The 17,377-nt window shown below is 50.8% G+C and overlaps 1 protein-coding gene across 8 annotated transcripts in view; it reads right to left on the bottom strand.

Moving 5' to 3' along the window:
* Positions 1–17,377, bottom strand: part of sfi1 (SFI1 centrin binding protein) — a 293,546-nt gene that overhangs the window by 41,042 nt on the left and 235,127 nt on the right. For all 8 annotated transcript variants that reach the window (XR_005460253.1, XR_005460252.1, XM_038793413.1 and 5 more), the window contains 3 exons: positions 15,751–15,927; positions 14,463–14,752; positions 3,065–3,160 (listed from right to left, as the gene is read on the bottom strand). Coding sequence is in view for 6 of the 8 variants with exons in the window: in XM_038793413.1 (XP_038649341.1) it covers positions 3,065–3,160; positions 14,463–14,752; positions 15,751–15,927 (563 nt within the window). In the remaining 2 variants the exon portion in view is untranslated. The remainder of the gene's footprint in view (positions 1–3,064; positions 3,161–14,462; positions 14,753–15,750; positions 15,928–17,377) is intronic.

The following is a 17,377-nucleotide window of genomic DNA, read 5'->3' on the forward strand; positions in this document are numbered from 1 at the left end:
GTGTTTTCAAGTCCCATTCAAGACACTTGAGCTACACTTCAAAAGTATTTATTTGTCAGTGAAGGATTTTTGGAACATCACAAGGTCGTCAAAGGCCCCATACAATGGAACGTTTGTTCTTTCTTTCAGAGCTCTGGAATGGGGCTTACTCCCACAACCTTCAGACTCAAGAAGGGACCAAGTCCAAACTATATGACAAAAATGCTCACTGCCAGGAGGAGGTCATTGAGTGGCTGCCTATAGCACAACAGTGCACACAGTGTTGGGAGAACAGAGACGCATGTAGAATGGGTCTATTACCGCCTCCAGGGATGAACATGAAAGCCTGCAATGATAAACAGTCAAAACTACTGATTTCAGAATTTTAAAATGGAAAATTGACAAAATCCAAGAAATCAATACCCAAAATACAGGTAAATATCCCTGAAACGCATGTGATAAAAGCAGAATTTCACTTACTCAATCATCATAAATCGATGATCCTAAAAATGATGCTCATTCAAATAAATTGCTGGATCCCAGCAGTGAATTCGTTGATTCATCATTTAAGTTGTTACAACTGGCCTCAGGACCCTGAGCTGGTGATGGGAAATCCCAAGCATCATCATTTACCCACTGACCCCTGGTGGAAAGCGTGCGTGGATATTGGGTGAGAACAAGATCTGGCTCGTCAGTGATGCTTTCTGCAGTCCAATATCCTGCTGTCTAGGTTCATACATGGAGCATTACCCCCATCATGAAGCTGTTACAAGGGCTTCCACAACTATTCAATAATTCATAATATGTATTATAAACCTCTTTCTCAATCGCAAAACCAAAGAGAAAGCCCTGAATCTCATGTCACCAGTTCAACTTGAATTTCTGTGACTAGCTGATGCAGTCGCATTTGCTGATTATGTAGGGTGAGTATTCAGTCTGGTTTATTCCATGTGGATTGGCACTGTTGGGAGGATGAGGAAAATGCTGTTGTCTGCAGTAAGGCATGCAAGCTAGAAAGCTGCCAATGATGAATGCTTGTGGATAGCAGAACAATCTCCCTCTGAAAGGCTTATGTGAGGAATAAGACTGACGATCAGAGAACACAATTATGCAGTAACTCAATCTCAAAATAAAGTCCATGCAATCATCAGCACTCAGTATAAAGAAGTGTTTTAAAAGGTTCCATTGCATTGTGAGAATTTCAGCAGCTTTAAACACAGTAAAGTCATTTTCTTGTAAGCTCTTCACAGGCTTCACAATAAAATGGTGTTCAGAAGAGGTACCCACACTTGCCACCAAAGTCCAAAAGTAGAGGATGCCAGTAAAAACAAGACTTGAATTCTGTCAAAAAAGCAAAATACTGCAGATAGAAAATCTGAGATAAAAACAGAAAATGCTAGAAATACTCAGCAGGTCAGGCAGTATCTTAGAAGAGAGAAACAGATTTGTTTTGCTGCCTGGTTTGCTGAATACTTTCAACGTTTTCTGCTTTTATTTAAATTCTGCTTGTCAGCTTTGTTTGAACAACATTAAATTAAAAACTTTTATTTAACCCCACTACGTCATTAATGAATGCTCCCACGTTGTTACTAATTAATTACTGCTCAATCACCGCATCGGTCTGTTGAAAAGAAGTGTTTGGCACGGCGAGGAAGAGGGAAGAAAAGAGAGGAACTGAGAAGGAATAGAGAAAAAAGGGAGGGAGAAATTGGGGAGCAGAGGGGGAAAGCTGGAGACGCATAAAATACTTTATTCTTGTTTACATATATGGTTAGGGTTAGGATTGGGTTTAATTTCATCTTTTAAAAAAAATGTATTTTATTATAAACATGGATCAAAACAGGTTACAGCAAATAAACACCCCGGGAAACATACTTCCCAACAATCAACTATACAGTCTGAACAAATCTTTTGCCTTTTCAACCCTCACCCCCGCAACAAATAACTCCTTAAACACGGTCACAAACATTCCCCACCTTTTCTCAAACTCCCTTGCATAGCCCTTTAACTGATACTTTATCTTCATCAACCACAGGAAGTCATACAACCATGCTACTACCCCTGGTGGCGATGCCAACCACCACTCCAGTAAAATTCGGCGTCATGCAATCAGAGAGGTGAAGGCTAAGACATCGGCCTTCCTCCTCTCCTTGAGCTCCGGTTTCTCTGAAACCCCAAATATCGCCACCAAAGGGTCCGGGTCCACTCCCTCTTCCACTATCCTGGCTAATACCGCGAACACTCCCGCCCAGAATCTTCCGAATTTTTTACAACCCGAAACATGTGCGCATGATTCACTGGCCCCCGCCCACAACCCTCACCATCTGCTACCCCCTGAAAGAACCCTCATTCTTGCCCGAGTCATATGCACCCGGTACACCACCTTAAACTGTATTGGGCTCATCCTTGCACAGGAGGACGTCCCATTTACCCTATGCAATGCCTCACTCCATATTCCCCAATTAATCTCCCCTCCCAACTCCCTTTCCCATTTCTCCTTGATCTTTACCATCCGCTCACCTCCTTGCCCCCAGCCACTTATATATATCCCCAATTCTTCCCTCCCCTTCTGCATCCGGAAGTAGCAGTCGCTCCTGGCAACCTAGGGAATCCCCTCCAGACCTTTCGCGCAAAGTCCCTAACCTGCAGATACCTGAACTCACTCCCCTCGGCAACCCTACCCTCTCCCTTAGCTTCTCCAGACTGGCGAACCCTTCCTCCAAATACAGATCCCTCACCTTGACCAGCCCCACTTTCCTCCACCTCCTGTATACACAAAGTCTCTTACAGAATGTAAAGAGAGAAGGAAAATAAGAGCGGAGATGGAAAAAGGAGAATGGAAAGGAGAGGAAAAGGAAAAGATTGGAGATGAGGATTTGGAAGGTACAGAAGGCGAACAGGTGGGAGGGATGGAGAGATATGAGACAGTGGAAAATATGCACTATATGGAAGTGTTTTACTGTTTGTTCGTGAGAGAAGCCCAGAAGGAAATCACTGCTCACGTTCTTGATGAATGAGTGAATACCCTTTAGCACGGAACAATCAACAAATCACATTGGGCTGTTTGCCCGATAGATATTCATACCTTCTGTTCATACAGTCCAGAAGATCCTTCTTTTGCAACGATTCTAACAGAAACCCTGGTCTTCTTGGCTGTAATCTTACCGGATGTGAATGCGGTCTATTGATAAAATGGAGGGCTGAATTAATCTTCAAAAGGAGATGGTTGCCACATTCTTTCTGCTGTATAATGTATGGCTAAATTCCCTCCTTTTGAATAATTTCGGAATATTTGCTGGACACTCCCAGCCCATCACAAGCCTGTGCTAATGTCATTCCTGGTCCATTTAATGAGGAATTTGAATAATGTAAGTTACCCTTGGGTGAAATGTCCATATTTTCTTTACCAAATGGCATTTGAAAATGTTGCCACATACAAATGCTGTTAACTGTCGGTTAACTGTTTTTTGTTTTTTTTTTTAAATAATTTTTATTGGTATTTTTTACAGAAAATATAACAACAAACAATGAAAGCAACAATAAAACACCATAATAACTGTAACACCCCCAAGACCGTATCAACGCATGTATCACCCCCCCCCCCCCCAACCCAGTAAACAACAAGAGAACTTAAAAATAAATTAAATTAAAATTAAATAAGAAAATATAGTCAACGTTCGCCCCCCCCTCCTCCCCCTCCCTCCTCCCCCTCCTCCTCCCCCCGCCCTCCCCCTCCCCCCTCCCCCCCTCCCCCTCCCCCCCTCCCCCTCCCCCTCCCCCTCCCCCCTCCCCCCCCTCCTCCTCCCCCCTCCTCCCCCCTCCCCCACTCTCCCCCCCTCCCCCACTCTCCCCCCTCCCCCACTCTCCCCCCCTCCCCCACTCTCCCCCCCTCCCCTCCCCCCTCCCCTCCTCCCCTCCCCTCCTCCCCTCCCCCCTCCCCTCCTCCCCCTCCCCCCCCTCCCCCTCCCCCCTCCCCCCCCTCCTCCTCCCCCCCTCCTCCCCCCTCCCCACTCTCCCCCCCTCCCCCCCTCCCCCACTCTCCCCCCCTCCCCCACTCTCCCCCCCTCCCCTCCCCCCTCCCCCTCCCTCCCCCTCCCCTCCCCCTCCCCTCCTCCCCCTCCCCTCCTCCCCTCCTCCCCCTCCCCTCCTCCTCTCCCCCCTCCCCTCCTCCCCCCTCCCCTCCTCCTGCTGCTGCTGACCCAGTATCCTATCGCTGAGCCAGAAAGTCGAGGAAAGGTTGCCACCGCCTAAAGAACCCTTGTACCGATCCTCTCAAGGCAAACTTGACCTTCTCCAGCTTGATAAATCCCGCCATGTCATAGATCCAGGTCTCCACGATTGGGGGTCTCGCGTCCTTCCACTGTAGCAAGATCCTCCGCCGGGCTACTAGGGACGCAAAGGCCAGCACACCAGCCTCTTTCGCCTCCTGCACTCCCGGCTCCACCACAACCCCAAAAATCGCGAGTCCCCAGCCTGGCTTGACCCTGGATCCTACCACCCTCGACACCGTCCTCGCCACCCCTTGCCAGAACTCCTCCAGTGCCGGGCATGCCCAGAACATATGGGCATGGTTCGCTGGACTCCCCGAACACCTGACACACCTGTCTTCAACCCCAAAGAACCTACTCATCCTAGACCCGGACATGTGGGCCCGGTGTAGCACCTTGAATTGGATGAGGCTAAGCCACGCACGAGGAGGAAGGGTTAACCCTCTCCAGGGCATCAGCCCATGTCCCATCTTCGATTTGTTCCCCCAGTTCCCCCTCCTCTACTGACGCCTCCGCCACTTCCTGCATTACCTTGTAGATATCAGATATCTTCCCATCCCCGACCCCCGAAAGCACCTTGTCACTCACCCCCCTCGCGGGAAGCAAAGGGAATCCCTCCACCTGTCGCCTAGCAAACGCCTTTACCTGCAGATACCTGAACATGTTCCCCGAGGGGAGCCCAAATTTCTCCTCCAACTCCCCCAGGCTCGCAAACCTCCCATCAATGAACAGGTCCCTCAGCTGTCTGATGCCCACTCTGTGCCAACCCTGGAACCCCCCATCAATGTTCCCTGGGACGAACCGATGGTTCCCCCTTAACGGAGCCTCCATCGAGCCCCCCACTTCCCCCCTATGTCGCCTCCACTACCCCCAAATCTTGAGGGTAGCCGCCACCACCGGACTCGTGGTATACCTCGTAGGAGGGAACGGCCACGGCTCCGTTATCAGGGGCCCAGGCTTGTGCCTCCACAGGACGCCATCTCCAACCGTTTCCATGCTGCCCCCTCCCCCTCCATCACCCACCTGCGCACCATCGACACATTGGCCGCCCAATAATACCCCGAGAGATTGGGTAACGCCAGTCCCCCACCATCTCTACCCCGCTCCAAGAAGACCCTCTTCACCCTCGGGGTCCCATGCGCCCAAACAAAGCTCATGATGCTGCTAGTCACCCTCCTAAAAAAGGCCCTAGGGATAAAGATGGGCAAACACTGAAAGAGGAACAAGAACCTCGAGAGAACCGTCATTTTGACGGACTGCACTCTACCCACCAGCGATAGCGGCACCATGTCCCACCTTTTGAATTGCTCCTCCATCTGCTCCACAAGCCTGGTAAAATTAAGCTTGTGGAGAGTCCCCCAACTCCTGGCCACCTGCACCCCCAGGTATCTGAAACTCTTCACTGCCCTCTTAAACGGGAGCCTCCCAATTCCCTCCTCCTGATCACCCGGGTGCACGACAAATACCTCGCTCTTGCCCAGATTCAGCTTATAGCCTGAGAAGCTCCCAAACTCAGCCAACAGCTCCATCACCCCCGGCATTCCCCCCTCTGGGTCCGCCACATACAACAGCAGGTCGTCCGCATACAGCGATACCCTATGTTCTTCCCCACCCCGCACCAGGCCCCTCCATCTCCCCGACTCCCTCAGCGCCAAAGCCAAAGGTTCAATCGCCAGTGCAAAAAGCAAGGGGGACAGGGGCACCCCTGCCTGGTCCCACGGTAGAGCCTGAAGTACTCTGATCTCCTTCCATTGGTAACTACACTCGCCATCGGGGCCTCATAGAGCAACCTCACCCATTTGATGAACCCCTCCCCGAATCCGAACTGCTCGAGCACCTCCCACAGGTACCCCCACTCAAATCTATCAAACGCCTTCTCTGCATCCAGCGCCACCACTTTCGACTCCCCCTCCACCGCCAGCATCATAATAACATTTAACAATCTCCGCACATTCGTGTTGAGCTGTCTTCCCTTGACAAATCCTGTCTGATCCGCGTGTATCACCCCGGCACACAGTCCTCTATCCTGGTGGCCAGGATCTTCGGCAGCAACTTAGCGTCAACATTGAGGAGCGAGATTGGCCTGTATGATCCACACTGCAAGGGGTCCTTATCCCGCTTCAGGATCAGAGAGATCAGCGCCCGTGACATCGTCGGGGGCAAAGCCCCCCCCCCTCCCATGCCTCATTGAAGGCTCGCCCCAACAGGGGGCCCACCAGATCCGCATACTTTTTATAAAATTCCACCGGGAACCCATCCGGCCCCGGCGCCTTACCTGACTGCATTTGACCAATCCCCCTGACTAGCTCCTCCAACTCTATCGGCGCCCCCAGCCCCTTTGGGAAACGTAGCCGGTTCATGAAGCTCTCCATTCACCGCCCCCCCCCCCCCTCCCCCGGTGGCTCCGACCGGTACAGTTCCTCGTAGAAGTCCCTAAGTCTCCCCCCCCATGATCAGGCCCCCTGCCTCCAGGTCCGGAATGCGGCCCAACATGCGCCTCATAAAGCCAGCACATCCCAATTCGGGGCATATACATTAACCAGCACCACCGTCTCTCCCTGCAGCCTACCCTTCACCATAATATATCTGCCCTCCTTGTCCGACACTACCTCAGACGTCTCGAACGCCACTCTCTTCCCCACCAGAATCGCCACCCCCCCGGTTCTTCGCGTCTAATCCTGAATGGAAAATCTACCCCACCCACCACTTCCTCAGACGAACCTGGTCCGCCACCTTCAAGTGGGTCTCCTGGAGCATAGCCACGTCCGCCTTCAGCCCCGTTCACCTCTGCCCCCTTCTGCACCACATTCCCACCCTTATCCGTCACTCCACCAATTTCCCTAGCCGCATCTCGCCTACGGAGCGCCAACATCCTGCTCGCCTTCTCCCCATACTCATATACCGCGCCTTGCGCCCTCCTCCACTGTGTCTCCGCCTTTCTGGTGGTCAACAAGTCGAACTTGGCCTGCAAACTACGCCGTTCCCCCAGCAACCCCTCCTCGGGGGCCTCCACGTACCTCCTATCCAAGTCCAGGAGCTCCCCCACCAGTCTCTCCCTCTCCCTCCTTTCCCTATGGGCCCGGATGGAAATCAGCTCCCCCCGGATCACTGCTTTCAGAGCCTCCCAGACCATCCCCACCCGGACCTCCCCCGTGTCGTTGGTCTCAAGATACCCCTCAATACTTCCCGGACCCTCCTACACACCTCCTCATCAGCCAGCATCCCCACATCCAGGCGCCAGAGCGGGCGCTGGTCCCGCGCCTCCCCCATCTCCAGATCAACCCAGTGCGGAGCATGGTCTGAGATCACTATGGCCAAATACTCGGCATCCTGCACCTTCGGGATCTATCCCCTGCTCAGGACGAAAAAATCTATTCGGGAGTAAACCCTATGTAAATGGGAGAAAAAGGAATACTCCCGCGCCCTCGGCCTCCCAAACCTTCAGGGGTCCACCCCTCCCATCTGGTCCATAAACCCCCTCAGCACCTTGGCCGCCGCCGGCCTCCTACCCGTCCTTGAACTGGACCGGTCCAGTGGGGGATCTCGCACCGTGTTAAAGTCTCCCCCCATGATCAGGCCCCCTGCCTCCAGGTCCGGAATGCGGGCCGAACATACGCCTCATAAAGCCAGCATCATCCCAATTCAGGGCATACACATTAACCAGCACCACCTTCTCTCCCTGCAGCCTACCCTTCACCATAATATATCTGCCCTCCTTGTCCGACACCACCTCAGACGTCTCGAACACCACCCTCTTCTCCACCAGAATCGCCACCCCTCCGGTTCTTCGCGTCTAATCCGGAATGGAAAACCTGCCCCACCCACCCCTTCCTCAGACGAACCTGGTCCGCCACCTTCAAGTGGGTCTCCTGGAGCATAGCCACGTCCGCCTTCAGCCCCTTCAAATGAGAAAATACCCTAGCTCTCTTAACCGGCCCATTCAGCCTCCTCACGTTCCAGGTGATCAGCCGGATCAGAGGGCACCCCACCCCCCTCCCCCGCCGACTAGTCATAGCTCATCGACTGCTCGCCCCAAGCCAGCACGCCCTGCCCGACCCGTCCCCCATGACGATACCGCCTCCACTCTAAACCCCCCCCCCCCCCCGGCCCACACCAGCTCTCTCCTGGCCCTTCCAGCAGCAACCCGGTGCTCCCCCCCCAGGCTAGGACCCCCCCTAGCCGCGACGCACCCTCCATGGTACTTCCGTGAGTCAGCTGACTTCTGCTGACCCCGGCAACTCCCGCCAAAACCCGGCCCCTCCCGACATGGGGTCATCCCCCCTCCTGCCACACCTCCTTGGCACCGCTTCAGCGTGGGAAAAAACCAGTAGAGGCCACGCCCCCACCGCCAGCTCCACCCCCCCACCCCGCAGCGCGGGAAACCAGAGGAAAGCCCGCGCTTTCACACTGCCCCACCCCACCCTTCTGACGCAGCTCCCCAAATTCCAGCTCCACCCCATCCCCCAGCCCCGTACAGAAGAGAAAATAAAAAACAAACCCCCAACATTCCCCACACAACCCAAAACCATACCCAACAGACCCACCCGGAAACAGAGCAAAAAACCAGCATAGAAAACACATGTCAAAATTACAAAAACTGCAACAGCAAAAACAGCAACGACCATAGTGCACCGGACCTCGCAGCCCCCAGACCCTAGTTCGAGTCCAGCTTCTCCGCCTGTACAAAGGCCCACGCCTCCTCCGGGGACTCGAAGTAGTGATGCCGGTCCTTGTATGTCACCCACAGACGCGCAGGCTGCAGCATTCCAAATTTGACCTGCTTGGCATGAAGCACCGCCTTCGTCCGGTTAAACCCGGCCTGCCACTTAGCCACCTCCGCACTCCAGTCCTGGTAGATTCACACTACCAAATTCTCCCACTTGCTGCTCCTCTCTTTCTTGGCCCAGCGCAGCACACACTCCCGGTCGCTGAATCGATGGAACCGCACCAGCACCGCCCTCGGGGGCTCACCTGCCTTGGGCCTCCTGGCCATCACTCTGTGAGCTCCCTCAAGCTCCAGGGGCAAATGGAAGGACCCTGCTCCCATCAACGAGCTCAGCATCGTGGTCACATAAGACGGAAGATCCGACCCCTCCAGTCCCTCCGCCGGGCCCAGGATCCTCGAATACTTTCGCCTCGTGCGAACGTCCAGCTCCTCCAAGCGGTCTTGCCACTTTTTGTGAAGTGCCTCGTGCAACTCCACCTTCCCCACGAGGACCACGGCCTCCTCCTCCCGCTCAGCTGTCACTGGTCCCACTCCTTGCTACCTTTAGATCTGTCTATCCCAATGCCATTTGGCTGCCATTCCACAGCCTATCCTCCTAAACTAGAGATCATCCAAAACTCTGCTGCCCATGTACTAACATACAATAAATTCCAATCACCCATCACCCCCTCTGCTCTCTGACCTATATTTGCTCCCAATTAAACAGAACGTTGATGTTCGCATTCTCGTCCTTGCTTTCAAATCCCTCTGATTCCTTGTCCCTCTGTGGTGGCAAGATCTTCCGGCTGTTCATGCCGGTGGGAATTTTTGGTCCCGTCCATGGCGCACGCCCGCCGCAGATTTCCTGGTGGAGTAGGGTGGAGTCAATGGGAAATACCATTGACCGTGGCAGGACCAAAAGATCCCACCGCTGGCCAACGGTGGGCCACCTCCCGCCGCCGAGAAACCCCAGGGGAGGCCAGAGAATCTTGACCCCACCTCTGTAATCTCCTTCAGTCCCACAATCCTCCAAGGTATCCAAAGTCCTCTCATATCAGCTTCTGCAGCAACCCCGATTTTAATCGCTCCATCTCTGGTAGTTACGCCTTCAGCTGGCTGGGTTCCAAGTCTCGGAGTTCCCTCTCTCCACCTGTCTAACTCATTTTCCTCCTTTAAGGTGCTCCTGAAAACATACCACTTCGACCAAACTTTGGCCATTTGCCCTTATATCTCCTTATGTGGCTCGGTGCCAAATTTCCCTTGAAGACACTCCCGTGAAGCATCGTAGGGTATTTCATTAACTATTTTCAGTTCACTCTCTGTTTCTCCTCTCATTAGGGGACTGGTTTAGCTCAGTTGGCTGGATAGAAGGTTTGTGCTGCTGAGGAGGCCAGCAGCGCAAATTCAATTCCCAGGTGAAGTAGTTCCTGAAAGTCCCGCCTTCTCAACCTTGCACGTCTCCTGAGGTGTGGTGATCATCAGGTTAAATCACCACCAGTCAGTTCTCCCCCTCAAAGGGGAAAGCAGTCGATAGTCACCTGGGACTATGGTGACTTTACTTACTATTTAGTTCACATCGGCCCTTTCATTCTTCCCACATAAATGAATCACTTCATATTTTTCAGCAGTATATTTAACCTGCCATGTAGCTGCCCTTTTCACCACCTTTTCCATGGCCTCCTGACGTTATCACCTTCCTTGTTATTCACTACGTTTTCAAGGATCATATTATCTGCAACTTTGAAATTATGCCCTCTATACATAACCAAGTCCAGATCATCCAGGCCATATCAGAAAGAGGAGTTCCAATACCAACCTCTTGGAACACCACTGGATATCTCCCTTCAGTCTGAAAAATAACTTGCCAATTACTGTTTGATTTCCGTCCCTTAAACAATTTTGTATCTGCATTGCCGCTTCCCCTTTAACCCCAGGGCTTCTGATTTTGCTAATAAGGGGTGGCACGGTAGCACAGTGGTTAGCACTGTTGCTTCACAGCTCCAGGGTCCCAGGTTTGATTCCCGGCTTGGGTCACTGTCTATGCGGAGTCTGCACGTTCTCCCCGTGTCTGTGTGGGTTTCCTCCTGCTGCTCCAGTTTGCTCCCACAATCCATAGATATGTGGTTAGGTGGATTGGCCATGATAAATTGCCCTTAGTGTTCAAAAAGGTTAGATGGGGTTACTGGGTTACTGGAATATGGTGGAGTTGTGGGTTTAGGTAGGGTGATTCTTCCACAGGCCGGTGCTGACTTGATGGGCCGAATGGCCTCCTTCTGCACTGTAAATTCTATGTTCTATGTTCTAAGACTGATCTGCAGTACTTTGTTGAATACCTTTTGAAAGTCTTTATACACATTCTCGCTGTTATTTTATCAAAAAACTCCACCTAGTTAGTCGAAACTCCACCTAGTTAGAAGTCCCCGGGGCCGGATGGATACCCAGTAGAGTTTTATAGGAAGTTCTCTGAGCTGGTGGGCCCGGTCTTGGCGAGGGTTTTTAATGAGGCAAGGGACAGAGGGACCCTGCCGCCGACAATGTCACAAGCCACCATATCTCTGATATTGAAGCGGGGTAAAGACCCGGAGGCGTGCGGGTCCTACAGGCCAATCTCCCTGATTAATGTAGACGCCAAGCTCCTGGCAAAGGTACTGGCGGGTAGAATGGAGGACTGTGTACCGGAGGTGATTGGGGAGGATCAAACGGGGTTTGTGAAAGGTAGGCAGCTGGCGGCCAACCTGAGAAGATTACTTAATGTGATAATGATGCCCCCAGTGAGTAGGGAGGTGGAGATAGTGGTGGCAATAGACGCCGAGAAGGCCTTTGACCGGGTGGAGTGGGACTATCTATGGGAGGTGCTCGGACGGTTTGGGTTCGGGCAGGGATTGGTGGATTGGATCAAACTATTATATCAGGCCCCGAGGGCCAGCGTCAGGACCAACAGAGAAGTGTCGGAGTATTTTAGGTTGTACCGAGGGACCAGACAGGGCTGCCCGCTCTCCCCGCTGCTGTTTGCGCTGGCCATAGAGCCGCTGGCAATTGCGCTGAGAGCCGCAGAGGGTTGGAAGGGGATGGTGAGGGGCGGGGTTGAACATAGGGTTTCTCTTTATGCAGACGACCTGCTCCTGTATGTGTCGGACCCAGTGGCCGGGATGGGAACTATACTGGGAATGCTGAGGAAGTTCAGCCAGTTCTCAGGATACAAATTAAATACGGCCAAGAGTGAAATGTTTGTGGTCCAGGCAAGGGGCCAGGAGAACAGATTGAGAGGGCTACCGTTTAGGCTGGTTGAGGAAAATTTCCGGTATTTGGGAATCCAGGTGGCACGAGACTGGGGCAGGCTGCATAAGTTAAATTTGGCCAGGGTGGTGGAGCAAATGAAGGGAGAGTTTCGGAGATGGGATGCACTCCCGCTGTCGCTGGCAGAGAGGGTGCAGACTGTAAAGATGACAATCCTCCCTCGATTTTTGTTTATTTTTCAGTGCCTCCCGATCTTTATCCCACAGTCCTTCTTCAAAAGAGTTAACGGGCTGATCATGAGCTTTGTCTGGGCGGGAAAATCCCCGCGGGTGAAGAAGGCGATGTTGGAGAGGAACCGCAGCGAGGGAGGGCTGGCTTTGCCGAGTCTGATCAATTATTACTGGGCGGCCAACATCGCTATGATAAGGAAGTGGATGGTGGGTACGGGGTCTATTTGGGAGCGGGTGGAGGCGGCTTCGTGCAGGGGCTCCAGCTTGGCAACCCTGGTCACGGCTCCTCTACCGCTGCCGCCGGCCAAGTACACCACCAGCCCGGTAGTGGTGGCGACCCTGCGGATATGGGGCCAGTGGAGAAGGCATGTGGGGGAGATGGGGGCGTCTGTCTGGGCGCCAATCTGCGACAACCATCGGTTTGCCCCCGGGAGTATGGATGGGGGGTTCCGAGTATGGCGGCGGGCGGGGGCGGGAAGGGTGGGTGATATGTTCCTGGAAGGGAGCTTTGCGAGTTTGAGGAGCTTGGAGGAGAAATTTGGGTTGGTAAGGGGAAATGATTAGTCAGTACATCACAATTTCCATCCTTACTTCCCTCACCAATGTGTGATGCATTCCATCTGGACCGGATGACTTTTCTTCTTTGAGGATTGTCAACATTGTAAGAACCGCTGTTTTATGCTGACCAATATTGCTATTGTCTCCTTTATCACTGCACTAGCAAAATTCTCTTCTTTTGTAAAGAAAGATGCAAAGTATTCCTTTACTATCTTACAAAACCATCTGCATTTTGATCCTGAATTGGCCTGACTCTTCCTTTGACAGCCCTGCTACTAGTTACATGTTTTTAAAGTTGTGTGTCCTCTTGTCTCCCCTATCCATTCATCTCAATCTTTGCTTTTATGCTTGTACCACTCACCTGTGTAATAGTTAAAATCGTGCCCTACTACCCCAGATACCCTCTCTGCAAGAAATTGGTCCCAATTTGGATCAACTGAAAAGTACTAGATCATCTAGTACTACAATCATCTCATCTGCTAACCTCTGAATTATTTAACACATGCCAATGTAGTTCCTATATTAAGTGACTGGAACTAAACATAATGGGCGCAATTCTCCAAGCCCCGCGCCGGGCTGGAGAATTGGTGCAACCGCACCCCGACACCGGCGCACGATTCCCCGAGTGCGGAGAATCAGCGCCATTTGCGCCGGCGCTGTGGCTGCTGGAATCGGCGGGGCCGCGTGGAAAAACAGAATCCCGCCAGCACCATTCACCCCTGGTCGCTGTCGGCAAGAACTGTGCGCAAAGGGCCGGGGGGGTGGCCTGTGGGGCGTGGAAACGCACTCCTTCACCGGGGGGGGGGCCTCTGATGGGGTCTGGCCCGCAATCGGGGCCCACCGATCTGCAGGCCGGCTTCTCTCTCCCTACCCCCCCCCCGGGCCTACTTAGTTGCGCAGCTGGCACCTGTACCCTCACGCCATGTTGTGTAGGGGCCGGCGCACTGAAGAAGTCCCCCGCGCATGCGTGGGCTGGCGCGCGCCCATTTGGCACTGGGAAGGGAGGCTGGAGCGGCGTGAACCGCTCCAGCGCCGTGCTGGCCGCCTGTGGGGGCAGAATCAATCGTCCCCGCGCCCGTTCCGTGCCGTCGTGAAACGTGACGCCGTTCATGACGTCGCAGACACTTAGTCCTGCGATCACAGAATCGCCCCCAGTATTCTAGATGGGGGTATGTACGGTACGTTTTTCACTCATTGATAACCTCTTGTACATAATGCTACGTAAAAGGCATTATGTAGCCTTTTACTACCTGACCTCACTTCCTAAAACAATTTGAATCCATTTTTGTTCTAGACTGCCATAGCAGAGTTAACATTATTTTTGAAAAGCTATTCGTTTGCGAAAAGTCTCTGACATAAACTTTTGGTTTCTCCACACACTCTCAAGCCATGGTCATTTCCAATATTCCACAATACCATGAGAAAATGACAACTTTAGAGTCAACGGTCTAATCAAACAGTCAGAAATGTATTTAGTTTACTTACAAATTGATGATATTCATGTCTCCACCAGACAGCATTGTTGGTAAGTCGTCGTACATGATTGGATTTGGTACAGTCGTTGAAATCCTTGTCCTAGATTCACTCTTCAAGATCCCAGTTTTCATACTGATACGTTTCTCTTTATAAAGCTCAGAAATTGGAAGCTTGAAAGCCACAGTTTTTTTGCATGTCACAGCAGTAGACTTGTGCTTCAACCTCTCTCTCTTGCAGAGTGCTCTTTGCTTCCAGATCATAGCACAACGATAGACAACCTGATGGAGGCTGTAAGCAGTCTAGGGAGACAGATTTACAGCAGAATTAAGTGGCACATATTTAATTAATTGATTATCTTATCTTCCAAGTATTCACTTGTGTTCAGTGAACTTCATTAACAGTACAAAATTCACTTTGTTCTGGGCAACTTTACTGGGATCAAGATGCCAGCTATTGTGGTTCACATTCGTGACTACCTCCTGTTGGTACCTGCAATGTCATCTCTGGTCCCCTACCACCAGCCATCTGCTAAGATGGGATGAGTCTTGTGGAAAATTTATGCATGTTGACAAAACATATTGTTATTAATGCAAAATTGACCAGTAAATTCAGGGGCTTAAGAAATAAACTGTGAATTGTGAATCTTCAGAGCTTGCTGGTGAATTTCATAGGACGGCACAGTCGCACGGCGGTTTGCACTTTTGCTTCACAGTGCCAGGGTCCCAGGTTCGATTCCCGGCTTGGGTCACTGTCTGTGCGGAATCTGCACGTTCTCCCGTGTCTGCGTGGGTTTCCTCTGGGTGGTCCAGTTTGTGCCACCTTGCCACCCAGTTTCAGCATAAAAATGTTTCAAGCTGAAGGAGGTTGTACAAAGTTTCACATGTCTAAGTTCTCCATGCTAGCAAGATTTGGCTCATTATGTAATGTTTCAAATTAAGTTATTATGTACTTCCTTCACTATTGTGCTTTAAGGGGTCCCCAGGAGACCCTAACTGTATAGCTCTGTCATTACAAATGCAGTGAAGGCTAAGGAGGTTGCAAAAAATTAGATTTTCTGAGCCTGGTGCCAAATGGAGGAAGTTTCATAACCGCCTATACCTGACCTGGGAGTGCCAGAGATGAGAAAACATTCTATTCAGTTTTTCTGAAAAGATCTTTCTGAAACAACAATTACAGCTGATAAGAAAATCATACTATCAACTGGAAAATGGTATTGCTTAAAGGCCAAAGGTTCAGGTAGATCTGCTGGTGAAGACTCTGAGAATTGAGAGAAGAGTTCTGTTCCAGGCATACTTACCTTCATCTGATGCTCAGCTGCAATCTGTCTGCGAAACTGCATCATGTCAGAGGTGTAGTGAAGAATCGCAGTAACTCCTGTTCTTAGCAGGTGACTGCGATAGCTTTCGGCTGCTTTTGCTATCCGTACCCTTTTCCTGTGCCGTTCCAGTGCATACATAAGCCAGGCATCGAAGACCTGGAACGGAAACATGCTAGTGAAATTGGAGGCCTTAACGACAGGAAGAGCACTACTTAAGTTTCTACATTTGCACTATTATTTTTTGGACTCTATTTCAGTGATGGACAGGTTCTGGTTGACACATGCTTAAGAGCTTTCCATATTGCAACATTTGGTATCAGAGATAAAAGCTCTGCAATGGCAGTACTTGGTTATTGGTATTGGTTATTGACATCATACCTGCCAGTTAGAAATGTGAAGTATCGTGAATTGCCACCGCATGAGTATTGCAATCTTTCAGTTGGGATGGAATTGCCCCAGGAGTCCTCAACATTGAATCTGGACCACATGAAGTCTCATGGCATCAGGTCAAATGTGGGAAAGGAAACCTCCTGCTGATTATCACATACCGTCCTCCCTCAGATGATGAAACAGTACTCCTCCATGTTGAACACCACTTGGAGGAAGCACCAAGGATACCAAGGGCACAGAATGTACTCCGGTTGGGGGTCCTCAATGTCCATCATCAATAATAGCTCGGTAGCACCATTAGAGACTTAGCTGGCTCAGTCCTAAAGGACATAGCTTCTTGACTGGCTCTGCGTCAGGTGGTGAGAGAACCAACAAGAGGGAAAAACATACTTGACCTCATTTCACCAATCTGCCTACCGCAGATTTATTTTTCCATGACACTATCAGTAGGAGTGACCTCCTACATGTCAGCACTGCAATGGGGGATGGTGGGGTGTTAGGTATTTAGTTAGTTTGATTATTTGCAGCCCATATGGTTTGCTTTGTTTTATGCTTGTGTTTGATATGTAACTATATAAATGCCTCAAAACAATATTTTTCAAAAAAAATAGTACTTTAATAGCACCAGCTGAGGTTATTCACGTTCACCCTGTCTTCTCAACCTTTCATCTGAGGTGTGGTGACCCTCAGGTTAAATCGCCACCAGTCAGCTCCCTCTCAAAGGGGAGTGTAGCCTGTGGCCCTCTGGGACAATGGCAACTTTCATTTTCATAATAGTACTTAATCAAAGGTCTTATAGAAATCTACATGTATTACAGCTACTACATTACCCTTGTCTACACTGTTTCCACATCAAATGAGGTACATCAAGCAGGATTTTGAAATCAGTGTTAACTATTTGTTATTGGTGACTAGCTGTTTTTCTGCTTTCGTGGTTTTTTTTCCCCCCTGTACCTGTTAAGCTGAGTGGTTTATAATTCCCGGGACACATCATATCAATCAATTCACAAATTACTTGCAGCAATTGAGTTAAAAGAATTGTTAATAAATTAACAAAAGGTTAATTTGTTCTGCTTTCACTGGGTTTCAGTGGATCTAGTGCATAATGATGGGTCTACCAGATTTTTCAGTGAATTAATTTGTCCAATACGAGAAAATTAGGAGTGAAAGAAAGTGACAAATTACAATGTCCTTGCAATATCAGTTTTTTCACATT

The sequence above is a fragment of the Scyliorhinus canicula genome, chromosome 1, assembly GCF_902713615.1.
Source record: "Scyliorhinus canicula chromosome 1, sScyCan1.1, whole genome shotgun sequence".
NCBI classification, from domain to species: domain Eukaryota; kingdom Metazoa; phylum Chordata; class Chondrichthyes; order Carcharhiniformes; family Scyliorhinidae; genus Scyliorhinus; species Scyliorhinus canicula.